Raw genomic sequence first — 19,017 nt, forward strand, 5'->3', positions numbered from 1 at the left:
AATCTTTTCTAGGTTAAAAAAAAGTCCCAGAGGACTAAACACATTTTTTTCATCAAGAAAGCAAATACAACTCCAGAAAATTCCTCAAGTAACTAGACTTTAAAAAAAAAAAGTTTATCCCTTGAAAATTTTTTACATTAAAAAAGTAATAATTATAGATTTTCTAAGATCACTGCTTTCTTAAAGGTGCACAAAATTGAAAAATATTCATTGTTAAAGTATTTATGGTGAACTGTATTTGATACATATTTGCTAAATTTTATGTTATTTATTAATGTTAATAAAATACAATTAGAAACATTTCTAACTTGTTCAGAGTTTGTCTTTATGCAAACCACTGAGCATGTAATGCCTTTAAAATTTTTTTTGTATTTTAAAATAAATGTTTTAAGTTGATGTATAACATATAAATTACAGGTGTACAATATAATGATTCACAAATTTTAAAGATTATACTCCATTTATAGTTATTATAAAATATTTGTTATGTAATTCCTTTAAATTATTTCATGTAGAAGAACTTATTTTTATTTAAGCTGTTAATTATAGCTCTACCATGATCAAAAAACTAAATGTTTTAATACAAAATAATGCTTCAATTAGCTATATACTATATATTTATGTGTTTTATGCTTAATATTTGTGTATAAATTCATTTATTAGCAACAACTCAAATTGAATAATAAATCTACAAGCAGAACAGTATTCTATACTATATGCTGTTTAATTCATCCCAAGCAATTGATATTTCCAATTACTGCTAAAATACCGCAATTGCAGTTGTCATAGTTTAATACCAGTTTCAAACAACAAAATATGTGATTATTGCACATTACCTGCAATTTCCTCTTACAGTGTTTTTTAAAACAAAGACGTACTTAAATATTTCTAAAAACTGTGTCTGCCTTAGCAGTTGTTTTTTAGTTTATAATGGAAATTGTGTCAATGATTTTTTTCTGTCTCTCCCTTTATATATGACTTTGATTTTATTTTTACTTAAAATATATGGAAGCAAAGCTAACTTAGAAAAGGCCATTCTAGGCTTAAACATTTGGTCTGTGATAAAGCCAAGCATACAGTTTACAAAGACAATTTTCCCACTTTATGCTTAAGTACTTTATTAAGGGAAATTCTCAATTCTAAGTGAAGTGAAGTGAAGTCGCTCAGTCGTGTCCGACTCTTTGCGACCCCATGGACTGTAGCCTACCAGGCTCCTCCCTCCATGGGATTCTCCAGGCAAGAGTACTGGAGTGGCTTGCCATTTCCTTCTCCAGGGGATCTTCCCGACCCAGGGATCAAACCCAAGCCTTCCGCATTTCAGGCAGAGGCTTTAACCTCTGAGCCACCAGGGAAGCCATTATCATTTCTAAAAGATAATGTAAAGTTAAAATGATGCTTTTTTAAAAATTCAGTTTCGTTTATTTTTGGCTGTGCTGGGTCTTGGTTCCTAAGTGGGCTTTTTCTCTAGTTGCAGCGTGAGGGGCCACGCTTTGTTGCAGTGCACAGGCTTCTCACTGCGGTGGCTTCTCTGTTGTGGAGCACCGGCTTTATGGTGTAAGGGCTTCAGTAGTTGTGGTGCGTGGGCTCAGTAGTTGTGGTTCCCGGGCTCCAGAGCACAAGCTCAATAGTTGTGGCGCATAAGCCTAGTTGCTCCTTGGCACGTGGGATCTTCTCGGACCAGGGATCAAACCCATGTCCTTGCACTGGCAGGCAGATTCGTTACCTCTGAGCTCCCAGGGAAGCGCTAAAGTGATACTTTTAAGGGATTTTAAAGTTTGAACAATGCTAATTTTAAGCCTTTTAAAAGGAGACAAATTTTCTGAGGTTTAATAAATCATGTCATGCCAAGTTTCAAATTCAGAAAGTTTGGATTGGATTTCTTATAAAAAATACCCAATGAGTTTTAGGTAGTTCCAACTTAGTAACATTTATTAATATCTTCCCATTGTTTAACTGTTTCCTAAAATATGTTCTTTCTCCTAACATAAAATACATTATTTTCCACCTAAACCCCTTATTTTTTTAGTCAAGAAAACAAGTATTAATATAATGATTTTTAGCCAATTAATTTTGTCAATTTTATACCAATTAATGTTTAAGTTATCTGCATTATTTAGAGATGTTTTTACTACATTGATATGTAGTAAATGTTCAACACCATTTTTATAGGACATGATTGCCTTGTGGCACAGATTTATAAGATCTAAAGAAAACTTTATATTACAAAAGTAATTTTTGCAGGGTTTTATTATTTTAGGATGACGATACACAAATAATTTAAATGTGAAATTTAGAAAACTTTTACCGAAATGAGCACAGGAAAACTCAAGTTATAAACTGACATAGCATGGATATAGGCACAAAGTCATAAAATTTCTTCCAAAATGTAATTATTTATTTTTTAAAACCATAATATTTTGCAAGTTATTGAAAATATGATCTGCCTGTATATTGTGCCCAATATCACTGGTGTATAACTGAAATTGGCTGACTGTTTTCACTGAATTGATTAGTCATATCAACTTTGTATGGCCTTCCCAGGTGGCCCTCGTGGTAAAGAACCTGCCTGCCAATGCAGGAGACATAAGAGACGCGGGTTTGATCCCTGAGTTGGGAAGACCCCTGGAGAAGGGCATGGCAACCCACTCCAGTATTCTTGCCTGGAGAATCCCCACAGACAGAGGAGTCTGGCAGGTTACAGCCCATAGCGTTGCAAGGATTCTGACACAACTGAAACGATATGGATACAGCCTGAAGAGCCTTGACCTCATAAAAGACTTAAGAGGGAGCCTGGTTAGAGACTATATATATACCATGAAGATCTACATTACCATAATTAACTGTGTAACTTGGACCACTCCAAAATATTGACACTTGCCCTCCTTACCTACGAAAGGACCTAGAGCTGCTCTCTTGACTTGAAGTACAAAGTTTAGTTTGAAACACATGTTATGCCAGAGTTGGAGGAATGTTTTAGTGGGAAATGTTACATCAAGGACTCCAGATAACTGAAGATCATCTCTGAACATATTAATGTTTGGAGCCATGCTTCCCCCATTAGTATATCTCTCAGCTTACCTCATTTGGCTACATACCACCCCATATTGTACTTGTTAATATTCCTTAAACAGCTTAGGCAAATTATCGCTGATATGTTTGGGGTAAATAAGTATTTTCATTTTCTCCTCATAATGTGGCTGTTGGTACCCAAAAAGAGTTTTTCAGGTGAGTTTTCATTATAAAATGTCATTTGGGGAGAGCAGAAAAGCGGACTCCTGGTAAACTATAAAAGAGTTTGTTTTGTGGGAATTCTATTCTCAAACAAAGATGGAATTTCCATCCTAGAATTATAGAATTTTGAAATGGAAAAGCTCATAAACGATTTTCCGGTCCAACTGTTTCTTTTATCAGAATAATCTGAAGCCCAAAGGTTAAGTGGGCTTCCCTGGTGGCTCAGCTGGTAAAGAATCTGCCGGCAATTTGGGAGACCTGGGCTCAGTCTCTGGGCTGGGAAGATCCCCTGCAGAAGAAAATGGCTACCCACTCCAGTATTCTAGCCTGGGCTGTACGCCATGGGGTTGCAAAGAGTCAGACACTGAGCGACTTTGACTTTCAAAGGTTAAGTGACTTATTGAAGATCACATAATTTGTTGCCTAGACAAGTTCCTAGAACGGTGTTTTTTCTTGGCCAGATGTTGTGACGTATATTATACTTCCTTGATTTTCTTTTTAAAACATGGAAATTGAACATAATGTTTTAAATAAAACTATTAGGCTAATCTCTCTCGTTGTTTATTTATAAGCCAGAAAGAAAAATCAAATGTAGAACAATCATGACAGATTTTTCAAAGAAATAGATACCACAGATTTGGAGCCCAACTCTACTCTGGACCCTCAAATATATGGTTTCTTTAACCCTACTTGGACAGAGAAATGTTGAAAGATTTTTGCTTTTGTTTTTTGAGAAAGAGAACATTTGGCAATACAAAAAAGAAACAAAAAAACACATTTATTTGAGGGTAAGAGAGAAGTTTATCCCAAATAACACATGTAGCCATTTTGTTTCGATAATTTATAATTCAGGTATGCAGAAAGAATGACTGTATAACTGTTGCTCTCTTTAAATGAGAAACTGGAGCCCAAGGGGCATGGAGTGGGGAAGATAAATCTTAGAAACTCAAATGACAAGTTCCTTCTACAGAGTGAGACACGGAAACCGCACAAACCCAGACTGTGCAATCTTTAAAGACAGTGAGTGATAAAGCAACTACTTCATAGATGAAGATAGACAACATGCTCTTGGACTTAAAAGGGACACCCTTCGTGTGAGCAAGAAAAGAACATAATTTAGCTTAACATGAAGTTGCAGTTAAGACCTAAGTGAAGGCTATCAAATAAATTTTTGAGCAGTTCTCCATGGTAACTTTAATGAGTCTACATTTTAGCTCTTTCTCAACATCCTCCATCTACAGCTTAAATGCACGCTGCAGTTGCCAGCCATGCCTGTGAATTCCTGATGTCCCAGCCAAGTGCTTCTGCCTCTGAACTCTAAAAAGCCCCTTGCTTGACAGGGGTTAACCATATCCGGAAAGCTTTAGAAGAGGTCTGCTGGGCAGCAGGATTACTGTCGATAAGAGGCCTCTTGTTGGACTGGAATCCAGGAGCTGTGGGAAACCCAGAAAAAGCAAGGCTCAGATGGGAATACAAAGGTATCAGCTCCTGACATTGGGAGTTCCTCTCTCCGCCAAACCCCACAGTGGGGGAAGAATTGACATCTCCCACAAATCCCACTCCCAAGTAAATTTCATTTGCTATCTCATCCTCAAGTTAGAATGAGTTACTAGTTAATTAATTAATGCAATTATGCAAGCATAATTGTAAGCCACTCTACTGACATATAAAGATGTTTTTAACCTTTAATTACCAGGAAAAAATGGACGAAGTGGAGTTTGAGCACCTAACTTGAAGAAAAAACTAGGAAATAATAGTCCCTCCCACCATGCACACCACTCCCAACCCATTCTACCTAAAAAATCCTTTGATTGTGGGCTTTATTTTCATTTTAAAAATCATTATTTTAAATTAGGTCTTAAAGAAAGAAGTTGGCATTTCTTATTCTTTTCAGAGTGGTCTGGGAAATGCTACATCAATACATCTGAGAAAAAAAATAGGAAAACAAGATCCCTTGTAATTTTGTTTTTGAATCAATACCCGAAATAATGACCAGAAGAAAAAAATCTACCGGTGCGTCAGCAAGCAGGATGCTCGGCCAGTCAGCTTCATCCTTTCCCCCTGAGCTGTGGGCTCCACGCCGCCGTTTCGGGTCCCTAGAGCAGATAGATAATGTAGGACAGAATGACCAGGCCTATGATGGCAAAGAACATCAGGATGAAAATATCCAGCATTGTGGAGTCCTTGGCCGAGGACGCCTCTGGATTCCGGGGAAATGTGAGCACGGAGACTGCAGCCAGTGGAGAGAAATGGCTCCCCCTTCCCTCTACAGCTTAGCCCTCTTTCCCCCTCCCCCTCTCAGTGCCTGAGACTAAGGGATACTGCGGCTCCATCGGCAGCTTACTACCCGCCCCCGCGCCCCCCTTCCTTCGCCAACCAATCAGAAAGCTCGGGAGCGGGTAACCAAGGAACTGCTCGATTTAGACCAGGCAGAAATGAAGAGGCTCAATTTCTCTCCAGGAACCCAATCCTCCCATTTGTATCTAAATGGAGTCTGAATATTATGGAAGTAGGGAAGAGATCTGACCTGTATCCACGTGCCCAAGGAATATCTCCTGAGTGCTTTTCTTCTCCCTTTTTCCTCTCATGAATCCTTGGCAAAGGAACTCAAAATGATGGTTGGGGGCTGGGTGGGCCATTGGCACGTTGTAGAGTCAGGTTATGGAGGGACAAGGACAAAGGTCTCACGTGTGTTTCAGATGGCATCTCGGGGCATGGAGCTGAGACTTACGGGATTCCTATGTCAGATATTGCACTCGTGGTGTAATTTCAACCTCCCTGCAAGTCTTTTATAGATGAGGCTCAGGGATGATCAGTAACCTGCCTAATGTTTCATTGGAAAGGCCAGAGACCAATTCAAAACTAGGCTTGTCCACTCCGGAATCCACATTCTTCTCTTGCCCCAGACTGGCCCACCCTGTTAATCTGAAACCCCCTCTCAGGCCCACCTGGGCTTCTCAGCTTGCAACATTTTGCACAGATCCTTCCTATTACAGTGTGAGCATCAGAGGCCTCTCCTTGAACCTTTCCTTATCTCTTTGTGGTCATTTCCCACATCCTTATCCTCTTCTTATATCCTCCTCAGAGCTCATTGCAGTGTTATACCCAGAGAGGGCACTACAGAACTCTGGGTCAGGCCCATCCCTATGCAGTTAAGTGTTTAGAAATGCAACTCAAGTGACTTTTCTTATTGAAGTAGAGTTGATTCACAATTTTGTGTTAATTTCTGCTGTATATCAAAGTGATTCAGTTGTACATATTTATCTTTTTCATATTTTTCAAGTGGCTTTTTCTGAGGGGAAAGGAGAATTGATGTTTCATAGTTTAAGCTGGGTGGTGGGTAGTTATGCCTTGTTTTTATTATGCCTTTTGCCTTATTTCCTATTAAATTAAAAAACAAAAGCAAATTCCCTGTGACACCTCTGAGGCCTAGTGCCCTTGGCTCCACCCTAACTAGCTCCTTTGAGGGGCACAGAACGAGGGCAGCAGCAGCCCCTTCGTCATGCTAAGCCTCAGGAACTTAGGCTGCTTTAGAAGGGAGTCAGGAAACTGCTCGCGTGGGTTTACACAGGGAGGCAGGGCAACAGCTTCCTCTGAGTTGGGAGTGGAGACTTGGCACTGGTTCCCTCCCAAGCAGACTGTCCCGAAAAGGGGAATGAATGAAGCCTCCTGGGGAGAGGGGGCTACAGCTCTGCAGCAAACAGGAGGCAGGCCAATGGAGGCAAGATTTGCCAACTCATTGCCTGCTACTGGGGACACATTAAGCCGCCGGTGGTGTCAGAGGGGGAGCAGGTGTCAGTACCATCTGTAATTATCCCACCCAGCACTGCCTCAGCTGCTCAGAGCAGCCGTGTCATCTCCTGATCACAAAGGCTCTCACTTTGGGGAAAGCCCTCTTCCTCTCCACCCTGCTGCTATCCTGAAGCCAGGGGAAGCCTGAATTCTGCACCCGGAGTGAAGAACGCCCCTCTCCACAAGGCCGCAGCACGAGGCTGGCTGGTGGCCCCGACCTGCGGACAAAGGATCTGGATTCCTTCTCTGCCACCTCCTTTTCCCAACCCGGCAGAAAAGGGGAGGCGGGCTGCCTGACCTGGTCAAAGTTCAGACCCAACGCACCTGGAGCAAAGAACTGAGCCTGGGAGATACCGTGAGACAAAGCGTGTGGGCGCAGGGCTCCTGTCAAGGTCATGGCAGGAAGCCAGGAGCATCACATTGGGGTCCTAAGACCTCCAGCCCTGCCACTAGCTGGTGTGACTCCCACCAAACCACTGCCTTTCTGGGCTTCAGGGAACCCCATCTGTAAGATGGATATCAAGCAGTTACTTCTTTCATAGGGCTGTTCATAAAGTCAAAGGGGAAAAAAAGTGTGTCTAAAATGCCCCCAAGGAGACAGGACACACACACACACCACCTCAGGACCAGAGACAGCAAGCCAAGTCCGCAGGTAAAAATTATACTTTTATTTGAGTCACCAGGAGAAAGATTCACTTGTGGTCCAAGTCAAATGTTCAGAATCATAACAGGCCAGAAAGATTTGATCCCAAGCACAAGCCCACGAGGGAGGGGACCAAAACAGACCAAGAAAAGACGACCACCCCATATAAAAAGATGAACGGACGGCTTCACACACACACACACGCACACACACACACACACACAGATGAAATGTTTGGACAGAGGCAAATTTCACGTGATTTCTATTTCTTTTTAAATACAGGTTTGTGGGGTGGTATTTTTTTTTCCAGCTATTAAAAAAAAAAGGCCCAAAAGTGCATATGTGAGGGGGAAAAGGCAGAAATTAAGCAATAAAGTAGTTTTCCCTGGAGGGACATGAGGAAGAAAACAGGAAGCAATATTGAGAGAATTCACTTTTCTCACCATTGGGCTTCTTGCATTTTATTATTGGTCCACTAAAGTTATATTCACATTCTAGCTTCGTTGCATCTTCTTTCCTGGGATTAGATTGGCAAAAAAAAAAAAAAAAAAAAAAACCCTCTGTGAACTGTAGGAAAAGACCAGGGACTCGGCCCAGCCCTCAGGTTCTGTGCTCTGCTAGGGATGGATTATTATGGAAAGGAATAAGGACTCTCAGCAGCTCCTAGGTCCCTCAGCACCAGTGTGATAGTCCTTCCTCTCTCTCGGGGTGTGTAAGAAAAGGTCCCCTGTTTTTAGGATGGAAGGAACCAAGAGCTGGCAGCAAGATTCCAGTGGCTGGCTTGCCTTGTTTTGGAAGAAAAATTAGGCTGAATGAGAACAGGCTACTTCTTGCTCCCCAGCCCTCCTCCCAGCCTCTCACTTCCCTGCCAACCACAGGTTCTCCAACAGGATATGTCTCTCTGACCTTTGGTTCCAGAATCCACATTGTGCTTTGAGATTAAGAGGAAACAGAATGGACTAGCGTCTGCCCACGGCTCCCAAAATTGTTCCTTCTCTGCTTCCCTCATCCCCCACACTGCCCAATATAAGACTCTCCACCCGCCCTCACCATGGCTGTGGCCAAGGAGGGAAAGGGAATGGTCAGGCAGAGGCTCAAGCCTCTGATCTGGGGTAAATATTCCCAAGTCAACTCACAAGCAGTGAGGACTAGATGTTAAACATGCCTGCAGGCCCCTCCCTCTCCTGCAAGGCACAAGGACGCAAAGATGTCAACCACAGGGCCTGAGTCAGTGGACTTGGGGTAAAGATGGGAGGGGGAGACCCAGAAGGGTGACAGGAAAGCCCAGAGATGAATAAAATCAGGCAAGGGTGGTCACAGCCACCCACGAGTGAAGAAGGGACTTGGAGATAGCACCATCTTTCCCTTCCTCAACCCAGGTCTGCGCTTCCAGTTTTGTAAGCCCTGGGACCCTCTCCCTTTACTTCAAGGAGGCCTTAGGTAAATGAGTGAGCTGGGGGCAGGGGAGGGGGCTGGGGGTGGGCAGGAAGAGGGGAGAACACTGCGTAGGTGACACAGGTCCCCCAGCTCCCTATTCTACAGCCCAGGACACAGAGATGGGGGAAAAGTATCTGCCTGGAGTCATGAAGTCTTTCCTCTCCCACCTCCGCCAGCAAGCTACAGGCCCCAATATCAGCCCCCACCAAGCACACACCCCCTCCTCACTTCTGCACTTTGGAAAGAGGGGGTGGTGGGCTTCCTCCATTCAGGGATAGAAGGAAAGGAGGGATTCTCATTCCAAAGAAAACAGAAGGAACTTCTCTCCCTCAAGGACCTCCCCTCTGTGCACCCTCCAGAAAGCCAGCACCCTGCCTGCTTCTCTCACGCTCGCACTCACACTCGCCTGTCACAGACATCTGCAGACACCCACTCCTTCCCCCTCAAGGAAGTCATGGAGATACAGAGCGGGCTGTGGCTTCGCACATTCCAGTCCCCCTGGGGTCAGATCAGGTGGTGTGGGATAGGGGGAGGCCATGGAAGGCCCCAAGCTGCCTTCCCAGGAGGAGCGGCCCGTCTAACCAGGTCTCAGGGGCTGGGCTGCACGGCTGAGACGCTTGAGGCTTCCTTGCCCCATCTTTCAGGAGGAGGCAAGCCAGGGACCCCGGAGACTCAGTGGGAGGGAGAGAAAAGGGCTGCAAAGAGAACACCCCGCTCCCCTCTTTCCTGCTGCTATCCCTAAAGCAGAAAGGTGAGAGCCGGACCCAAGCCGAGCTTCCAGCTCCTCGCCCACACCAGGCCTGGGTGAGCAGGAGAGTGAAATCACAGTGTGAAAAGGAACCATGTGGGGAAGGATGAATGAATACCAAAGCAGGAACTTTACCCGCCTCTGTCAACCTTGAGCGGGAAGAGGGTGGTGAGGGGCCCTCTCGGAGGGCCGGCAGCCCCATCTCTGAGAAGCAGAGGCAGAGCCCATCTCACTGGCACAACAGGATCACCCTCCCCACCCCCATCCCCATCCCAGGGCACGGGCAGCAGGGTCCTACTCCTGGGAATGTGTGGAGCCCCTCCTCTGGGAGTCCTGGGGGTCTGGGGCTCACCCCAGTCCTGGAATGTTTGGATGTACGAGGAGGTGGGTAGGAGGGGCTGAGGGGGCAGAAAAGAGAGAAGGCAGAGGCCTGGGAGCCAACGGGTCACCCACCCAGACCATCCCCACAGGCCTTGGCCTCCCACAGAGCAGTTCACACGTGTTCCATCCAGAGAGAAAACCAAGAAGTTGGTCAAGGGGAAAACCTGCCAGAAGGGGAGCCGCGAAAGTGGCAGAACAAGGCTTCGGTTGGCAAAAGAAGCTGGAAGAGGGGGAGGATAAACAAGCTGTCGCAGAATTTAAAAAACAGAGACACCGAAGGGTGGACAGGTCACGCCCAGGACAGACGCGATGCTGTGGAATGCACTGAAGACGGATGGGGCGGGCGGTGCCCGGCGGGCTCAGATGGCCTCCACGTAGTTGGCTGGCAGCATGCCCGTGTCACCGGTGCGCTCCACGGTCCCGTACATCCAGCCGTCGTCGATCTGCTGCACGTTGACAATGGTGTCCCCATCTTGGAAGGAGACCTCGTCCTCGTCCGCAGCACTGTAGTCGTACACAGCACGGTACCGCTTCTGCAGGGGTGGGGGCGCGGTCAGCCAGGGGTGCCTACCTCTCTGGGACCCCAGAGCAGAGGGGACCAGGAGCCGGGAGACAAGGACGGGCTAGGCTCTGCCTCAAGTTTTCTCACCTCGGTGTCACACTTTCTGAGAGCGATCACCTTATTAACACTGCATCTGGCACCTCCTAAGGGCCAGACACAAACAGGCATGGAGGTTACAGGACCTCCACCCTGTCTCTCGGAACAGGAATGCAGTACTGTCCTGTGGACACCATGCTGGGTTGAGTTTAAAAGGATGACTTACCCTGTGTGCTATTATCTGTATTATTATAAACACCAGTCTTTGTTTTTTCTTTTTAAGCTGTTGATGAATTTGGTTCTTAAGTTCAGGATAAAGACCAACTCCTGGGAGGAAAAACTCCAGGTGATACAAGAAGTACCTGTCAGGTCCCACCTTCCAACCTCAGCCAAAGTCTGGTGTTTAAACCCCAGCTCTAGGAAATGTCCAATAAAAACACATGAAATCCAACTGTCATCTTGGAAGCAGGCAAGATTCTAAAGTCCTCTGACCATCACTGCCCTTGACACTGACTTGTCTCTGGGAGTCAGCTTAGCCTTTAGGGTCCCCCAGGCCAGGTTCTGGGATCTGTTTGGGTCCAAGGCTGGATGAATCCATTAGAAATCTCTAGAATCTGCCCCACCACCCCACCCCACCTCCAATACCCTGTTCAGACCTTCTGTTTCCACTCCCCTGGTCTGCCTCTTCCCACTGTTCATCTACTGTGATCTCAGGGGGAGCTTTCCAAAATGCAAACCTGATGAAGTTACTTCCTGGCTTTAAACCCTTCAGAGGCCCCCTATCCTATTTAGCACAAAACTTCCAATCCCCCCCCAACCCAGCAGAAACCAGCTTCATCAGCCCTGAAGAGTATGGAGTAAGAGATCACAATGCTCCAGGTTTCTTATCCTGCTTTCCAGATGAGGAAATACAGGTTCTAAGAAAGTAACCCAATTCCTGCAAAATTGATTCATAACCTCTCCCAATCCAGTGCTCTTCATGTACTACTTTTATAAGCAGAAAAATAAATATTAGAAACCACCACCAAAAAAAAAGAGGTCACAACCCTCATGGAATGTGACTTTAGTGACCTCGGTCCTTACCACCAACTGTGCCTTTAATCTCTTGGGCCAAGTCACCACCATCTACGCCTGCATCCTGTAACAGCCACCCAACTCATCTCCCTGCTTCCACCCTCAACTTTTTATTGCTGCTTCTCAACACAGCTGCTGAAGCCAGCTTTTAAAACACAAGTCAAAGCCCTTACTCTGCACAGCTTGCCAGTCATGATGGCCTCCTGGCAGCCTGAAAGACCAAGTGTTAGTTGCTCAGTCATGTCCGACTCTTTGTGACCTCAGGGACCATAGCATGCCAGGCTCCTCTGTTCATGGAATTCTCCAGGCAAGAATAATGGAGTGGGTAGCCATTCCCTTCCAGGGGATCTTTCCAACACAGGGATTGAACCGAGGTCTCCTACATCGCGGGCAGATTCTTTACTGTCTGAGCCACCAAGGAAGCCTGAAGCCTACAAGTCCCTGTATGATCAGACCTCATCCCTCTCCAGTCACCCTGGCTTTCCTGCTGGTCTTTGAACTCTCCTAGAACAGTCCTGCCTCAGGGCCTTCACACTTGCTGTTCTTCTCCACCACTCATTCCTTTACTGAGCCCTTTGCTGCCCCCACCCCTTCTCACTCTGCTGTTTTTTTCTTCACGGCTTATCTATGACCTTTTGCCACATACCTGCTTTATCTATTCATGTTTGTCTCCCTGACTGGAATGTAAGTTCCAAGAGGGCAGGAAGGTGAACTTTTACTCAGACCAAATCCCTTCTGTCTAGAACATGTTCAGTAAGTATTTGAAGCACTGGCTGGTCTATCTGGAACCTTAGCCTTCAGATGACCTCTCAGACTGTGCTCCTTCCCTCACTTGTGCCTCACTTGAGGCGCCAGCAGGTCTCTTATCTCAGGCTACTTTATTTCTCTGAGAATTGTCCCGCCTGAGTTTTTTTTCCTAAAGGTTGTCCAACAAAACAAAACAAAACAAAAAAAGGGTGTCCAAGAAGGGACGTCCAGGAAGCCTTCCCTAGGCTCACCCCACCTCCCACACCTCCCTCCGCCAGGGCCACTCACCCCGCCGCCGCCTGGGGCGCTGCGCTGTATGGACGCTGGGGCTGCAGGCTCCTTGTAGCCACCATAGGACTGGGCTGCCGGCTGCTGCTGGGGCTGCTGGTACACTGGAAGCCAGCAGGAGACAGGCTCAGGACCTGTCCTGCCAAACCCAGAGCCTCCCAGAGCCGCCCCTTCTTCCATGAGACCACATCATGTACTTCCAACTCCGCAAGCTTGCTCAACCCCCACTTCCCAAGGACTTCTGTCTGTGTGCACACACGCTGCTGTCACGCCCCAGCGGCACCCTCCCCGTCACAGCAGGAGGCCAGCACAGCCCTGACCCTGGTATTCATGCCCTGGGTAGGGACGGGACCTGGGGGATGTGTGTATGTGTGTTCATGCCCTGGGTAGGGATGGGACCTGGTGTGTGTGCGCGTGTGTGCGTGTGTGTGCGTTCATGTCCTTGCTGGGACAGGACCTGGTGTGTATGCATGTGTGCGTGTGCGTGTGCGTGTGTGTACTCGAGGCTTCCCTCTCACCTCCTCCTGTGTGTGTGTATTTCATGCCCTGGGTAGGGGTGTGTGTGTGTGTGTGTTCATGCTCTGGGTAGGGATGGGACCTTGTGTGTGTGTGTACTCGAGGCTTCCCTCTCACCTCCTCCTGTGTGTGTGTATTTCATGCCCTGGGTAGGGGTGTGTGTGTGTGTGTGTGTGTGTGTGTTCATGCTCTGGGTAGGGATGGGACCTGGTGTGTGTGTGTGTGTGTGTGTGTGTGTGTGTACTCGAGGCTTCCCTCTCACCTCCTCCCCACCTTGCCTCAGGTCCTCAGTCCCCACAGCCCTCCCGCTCACCTGGGGTGCTGGCGGGGATGTGGTGAGGCTGCTGCTGCTCCTGGGGCCGCCGGTAGCTGCTCTCCTGGGGATCTCGGCGCTCGCACTCCAGACCCTCACCACCACTGGGGCCCATGCGACTCTTCTCAAACTCCTCGTGGTATTTTATCTGCAGGGACAGAAAGCACTGGGTGAAGGACCCACAGCAAACCAACCAAAGCTTCCCTTTTCCGTTGCCACTCAAGATCCCGGGACGGGAGAGACTCCTGCAGGACTCCAGGCAAAGAGAGCCAGGTTCTCAGCAGGGGTGTACTGCTACGTGCCCTCAAACAAGCACTTAACATCTCCAAGCCTTGTTTCCTCCTTACAGAGTGAGCATCAGGATCTCCCCTCAGGGGTTGCTGGAGGACGCGAAGAGATGACAGATGTAAAAGGGCCATGGTCAGCTAAAGTGTTAGTGCCTCAATTGTGTCTGATTCTTTGCAACCCAATGGACTGTAGCCTGCCAGGCTCCTCTGTCCATGGGATTTTCCCAGCAAGAATACTGGAGTGGGTTGCCTTCCCCTCAGAAGGGAATGAATGTAAGTGAAAGCACCAGACAAATGTAAGCAGTCAGTTTATGTCCCTGTGGCAGGGCTGGAGCTGCCCCGCTTCCACCCTGGCCCACAGCAGTGACTACGGGCTTACAGAGCAGGTTTACAGAGCATCTGCTAGGTGCCAGGCACTATGCCAGGCGTTCTGCATCACAGGCTCATTTTACCATGTCAGCACCTATACGGGGGTACAATATAGTCCCCGTATAACAGACAAGAAGGAGACTAAAGCACTGACAAGCAACATGAGTTACCCATGCTCACGGAGATTTCAGAGCCTGTGTGCTTAACCAGCAGGCGATTCTGCCTCTTGTGGGCATGACCTCATAAAGCTCTGCTGAGGACCCAGCTTGCAGGACAAGAAATGTCCGGCCCTCTCCGAGGGTATGTCAGTATCTGGAAGATGAGGTCCTTCTCTCCTTGTGTTAAAAAATGGGCAAAAAGAGACCTGAAGAAGCCACACACCCAAGGTCTTCACCAAGGGCCACCAGGACCCAGAATTGTGTTCTTAAAGTCTGGTCTTCAGACTATCTGCTGAACGCAGGTTCTAGGACCTTCCATAGAATCTACAATATCAGGACTGGGGTTTTGGAATATGCACTTTTATTCTTTTTTCTTTTTTTTTTTTGGAGGGAATATGCACTTCTAAGGGACTTCCCAGATGGCGCTAGTGGTAAAGAACCCACCTGCTAACTCAGGAGACATGGGTTCGATCCCTGGGTTGGGAAGATCCCCTGGAGGATGGCATGGCAACCCACTCCAGTATTCTTGCCTGGAGAAATCCCACAGACAGAGGAGCCTGGCGGGCTACAGTCCATAGGGTAGGTATACAATCCATAGCACAAAGAGTCAGACATGACTGAAGCGACTTAGCACGCACAGACATATGCACTTCTCAAAGCTCCCTGGGGTGAGTCTGAGTCTTGAAGGCTCAGGTTTGAGAACCAGTGATCTGGAGCAGAGGTTGGCAAACTGGTCCATCAGCCCACAGCCCTTTGTTCATGGTCTGCATATGAGCTAAGAATGGGTACTACGTTTAGTAATGTAGTACTATTAACTCTCCGCACAGTACTAAGCCTGTGCAGAGAGTTAAAAGGAATAAGATTGGTAACACATGAAATTTCTATGAAATTCAAATTTCAGTGTCCAGAAATAAAGTTCTCCTAGAACAGTCACACCCATTCATCTCCCTATTATCTCTGGCTATTCTCACGCTGTCGCTATAGAGCTGAGTAGCTTTGACAGGCCCTTTGGCCCACAAAGCCTAAAATATTTACTCTCTGGAGCTCTACAGAAAAAGTCTGCTGTCCCCTCTTTGCTCAAATATTCCTGTTGGTAATATCTGTTTCAGCACAATCCTCCCAAATTGCACCTATTGTATAAATTACACAGAAGCACCACTTTATGGGAAATAGATGGGGAAACAGTGGAAACAGTGTCAGACTTTATTTTTCTGGGCTCCAAAATCACTGCAGATGGTGACTGCAGCCATGAAATTAAAAGACGCTTACCCCTTGGAAGGAAAGTTATGACCAACCTAGATAGCATATTCAACAGCAGAGACATTATTTTGCCAACAAAGGTCCGACTAGTCAAGGCTATGGTTTTTCCTGTGGTCATGTATGGATGTGAGAGTTGGACTGTGAAGAAAGCTGAGCGCCAAAGAATTGATGCTTTTGAACTGTGGTGTTGGAGAAGACTCTTGAGAGTCCCTTGGACTGCAAGGAGATCCAACCAGTCCATTCTGAAGGAGATCAGTCCTGGGATTTCTTTGGAGGGAATGATGCTGAAGCTGAAACTCCAGTACTTTGGTTACCTCATGCAAAGAGTTGACTCATTGGAAAAGACTCTGATGCTGGGAGGGATTGGGGGCAGGAGGAGAAGGGGATGATGGAGGATGAGATGGCTGGATGGCATCACTGACTCGATGGACGTGAGTCTGAGTGAACTCCGGGAGTTGGTGATGGACAGGGAGGCCTGGCGTGCTGTGATTCATGGGGTCGCAAAGAGTCGGACATGACTGAGCGACTGAACTGAACTGAACCACTTTACACCCATGAAATGTCTATACACATTTGTGTGTAAAACGTAAAAATATGAAAAAAACAAAGGATGAAAAAGAACCAGAGTCAGGAGTTCTAGGATTTTCTGCCTGCATTCCCAGTGGCAACATGCCCACATCTCACCTTGAAGACCTACTGACTTTTCAGAGAGGAAACTTAGGGGTAAGAAAGCAAGCAACCGAGAAGCGGTGGGAAGTCCATGGTTAGCGCTCCAGAAGCGCTGGGCTGGGGCTGGTGGAGGAGGTGGGACAGTCCCCCCGGCTCCCCCGCAGAGGAAACTCAGAAATGGGGACACAGAAAACTGGTCTGGTCCTGAGCAGACCCAGGCCTGAATTCTCTCCAGACCTCAGACCACCCACCTGGAGGCTGGCTCTCACTTCCTGTTCACTAGGATCCTGCCCTGTGCTGCTCCCAGTGGAAAAGGGGGTGGGGTGAGGGGGACAGGGTAAGGAGGGGGCAAAGCCTGCCCTGCCTCCAGGAATAGAAGGAACCTGCAATTCTGTGCCCTGAAGTCCCTGCCTGATCCAGCTGTCCGAGCCCAGCTGCTCCCATGGCCCACCCCTTCTCACTTTCTTTCCTTTCTCGCATCCGCTTTATAAGGTGGGCAAGAGCTAAAACTCAGCCAGAAGCACCCGGGCTACAGGTCTGCAGGGGTGGTCGACTGGGCCCACCCACATCTCCCTGCTGCTCTTCCGCTGTTGAATGATGGTGACTTGCTGCAGCCCGGGCTGGGAGAACAGGTTGGGCAGCAGCACAGCTTGGGATGGGCCGGTGGGGAGGTAGGGAGTGCCTCACTTAGGGCTTTGGGTCAGGATGAGCCCCCCTCCTCCTCTCACCCCTTTCCGTCATGCCCAAGAAAGGACCCACACCCAAAGAGCAAAATAAACTGAGCCAGTTCCTGAAGGGGAGACAGCTGGCCCTGGTCAGACTGAAAACCCATCAGATCCCCAAACTCCCATGAAGTAGAACACCGAGGGGTGAAGGTCAAGGGCCAGCGTCCTGCTCTCAGATCCCTAAGACAAGGGCAAAGGTGAGAGTCTCTCTTGAGCCCACTCAGTGAGCCCCCCTCCTCTGGCAAGGAGTAGGGGGGGAGTGGGGGCAAGGAGAGGCCTCTAGGCTCTCAAGGCAACTGCCCTTCTGACTTCTGTCCTGGGGGTGGGAAAGGTTAGCTTCCCGTGTTTACTTTCTGGTAATGAAAAGAGGCCTGACCCTGGGAGCCGGTGACCACGGGGAGGCAGACAGAGGCCTGCCCCGGGCCCTGAGGGAGCCAGGACGTGGGCTGAGGGGCAGGCCCCCGCTACCCTGGTTGACAGCCCACTTCTTGGGCTGCGGCTCTGTCTGTATTAGTGAAGGGGTAACTCTTGGAGGAAGAAGCACGTCTGGGTCCCATCCCCTGTCACGTTGTAGACTCAGTCCTTCATCGAGGACTGCACGTCCCTCCCACACCTCACCCCTAGAGTCACGAGCCATTCACTTGCTCATGCGAACTTGGAAGAGTCCTATCCCTTCTGGGCCTGGATTTCCTCATCTTAAAAAGAGGCCATGGCACCATCTGCTCCCACGTGGTCCTAAGGCTTCCAACTACCTCTAGGAACCTAGCCAAATCCTAGAACTGAAAGCAAGTGTGGACGTGTGTTCGTTTCCGCAAGTGGCTGATGGGATCCATCTTGCTCCTTAAAAAGCCACTCTACACAGGGCCAGCTAATCCAGGTGGACACAGCAGTGGCAGCCTGAACACAGGAGAACCCTTCCCACCACCGATACGGGAACCACCTGCTCACTGTAATAACCTTGACTCAGCTCTTCACATTGAGTTCTCTGCATATAATCTCCCTTGGCCTTGACAATAATCACCCTTTTAAAAAAGTCCCATAGGTGCACTTTAATTTCCATTTTACAGAAGTGAAGTGACTTTCATTAGTCAGGCCTGAAGCTGGTGATACAAGGACAAAGCCACAGCTGGACGGGTCCTTTCCTGGGACAGGGTGACCACACGCCCAAGTCTGCCCCTGGTCCCAGTTCGTGTCTTCTAGAACAAATATGAATAGCACTCCCTTTCGCTTTCAAAAGGGATGATAATCACAAGGTCACCCTAACTTCGAGAGAAGGGGCGCCAGGCACCGAAGTCAGGAGCAGCTGTGCAGAACGGAAGCGGACCGAGAAAAGCGGGGCTGCAGCCCTTCCGCCCGGGGGGCCACCTGATAAAATCTCGGTCCTCTCAACTTCCTCTCCCTCCCCTGCGCAGGAAACAAGGAAACTGTTATTACTTTGCTCATCGACCTAATAGCTTGAGAAGCAAAGAGGCACCTTAAAGGGTGTGAGCACATCCAAAAGGGAAATAAAGACTTATCAGAGGCCAAGGCCCTGGTGGAGCTCAGTCCCAGACTCAGCAAAGTTCCAGTCGTCTAAATGCCCTGAAAAGGGGTCACCATAAGCTCAGAAACGTCAGCAGAGGCCCAGCCAAAAACTGTCCTGGGACCCCATGGAAGGACGCCTGGAGATCCAAGTGCATGGAGGTGGAGGGATCCAGGCCCCGGAGGACCCTCCCCACTCATCCAGGGCCCTGCCAGCCAGGACTCCAGGATGACTCATTGAGGGTCCATTCCAAAGCTAC

At 47.9% G+C, this 19,017-nt stretch overlaps 1 protein-coding gene across 3 annotated transcripts in view; it reads right to left on the reverse strand.

Annotated features, from left to right (window-relative positions):
- Positions 1-7,671: 7,671 nt before the first annotated feature.
- The window catches only part of LASP1 (LIM and SH3 protein 1), a 40,709-nt gene continuing 29,363 nt past the window's right edge, over positions 7,672-19,017 (reverse strand). For all 3 annotated transcript variants that reach the window (XM_006045882.4, XM_044939023.2, XM_044939024.2), the window contains 3 exons: positions 13,769-13,916; positions 12,940-13,043; positions 7,672-10,765 (listed from right to left, as the gene is read on the reverse strand). In XM_006045882.4, the coding sequence (XP_006045944.1) occupies positions 10,592-10,765; positions 12,940-13,043; positions 13,769-13,916 (426 nt within the window). In that variant the 3' untranslated portion in view covers positions 7,672-10,591. The remainder of the gene's footprint in view (positions 10,766-12,939; positions 13,044-13,768; positions 13,917-19,017) is intronic.

Source organism: Bubalus bubalis, chromosome 3 (assembly GCF_019923935.1).
Source record: "Bubalus bubalis isolate 160015118507 breed Murrah chromosome 3, NDDB_SH_1, whole genome shotgun sequence".
Classification (NCBI taxonomy): Eukaryota; Metazoa; Chordata; class Mammalia; order Artiodactyla; family Bovidae; genus Bubalus; species Bubalus bubalis.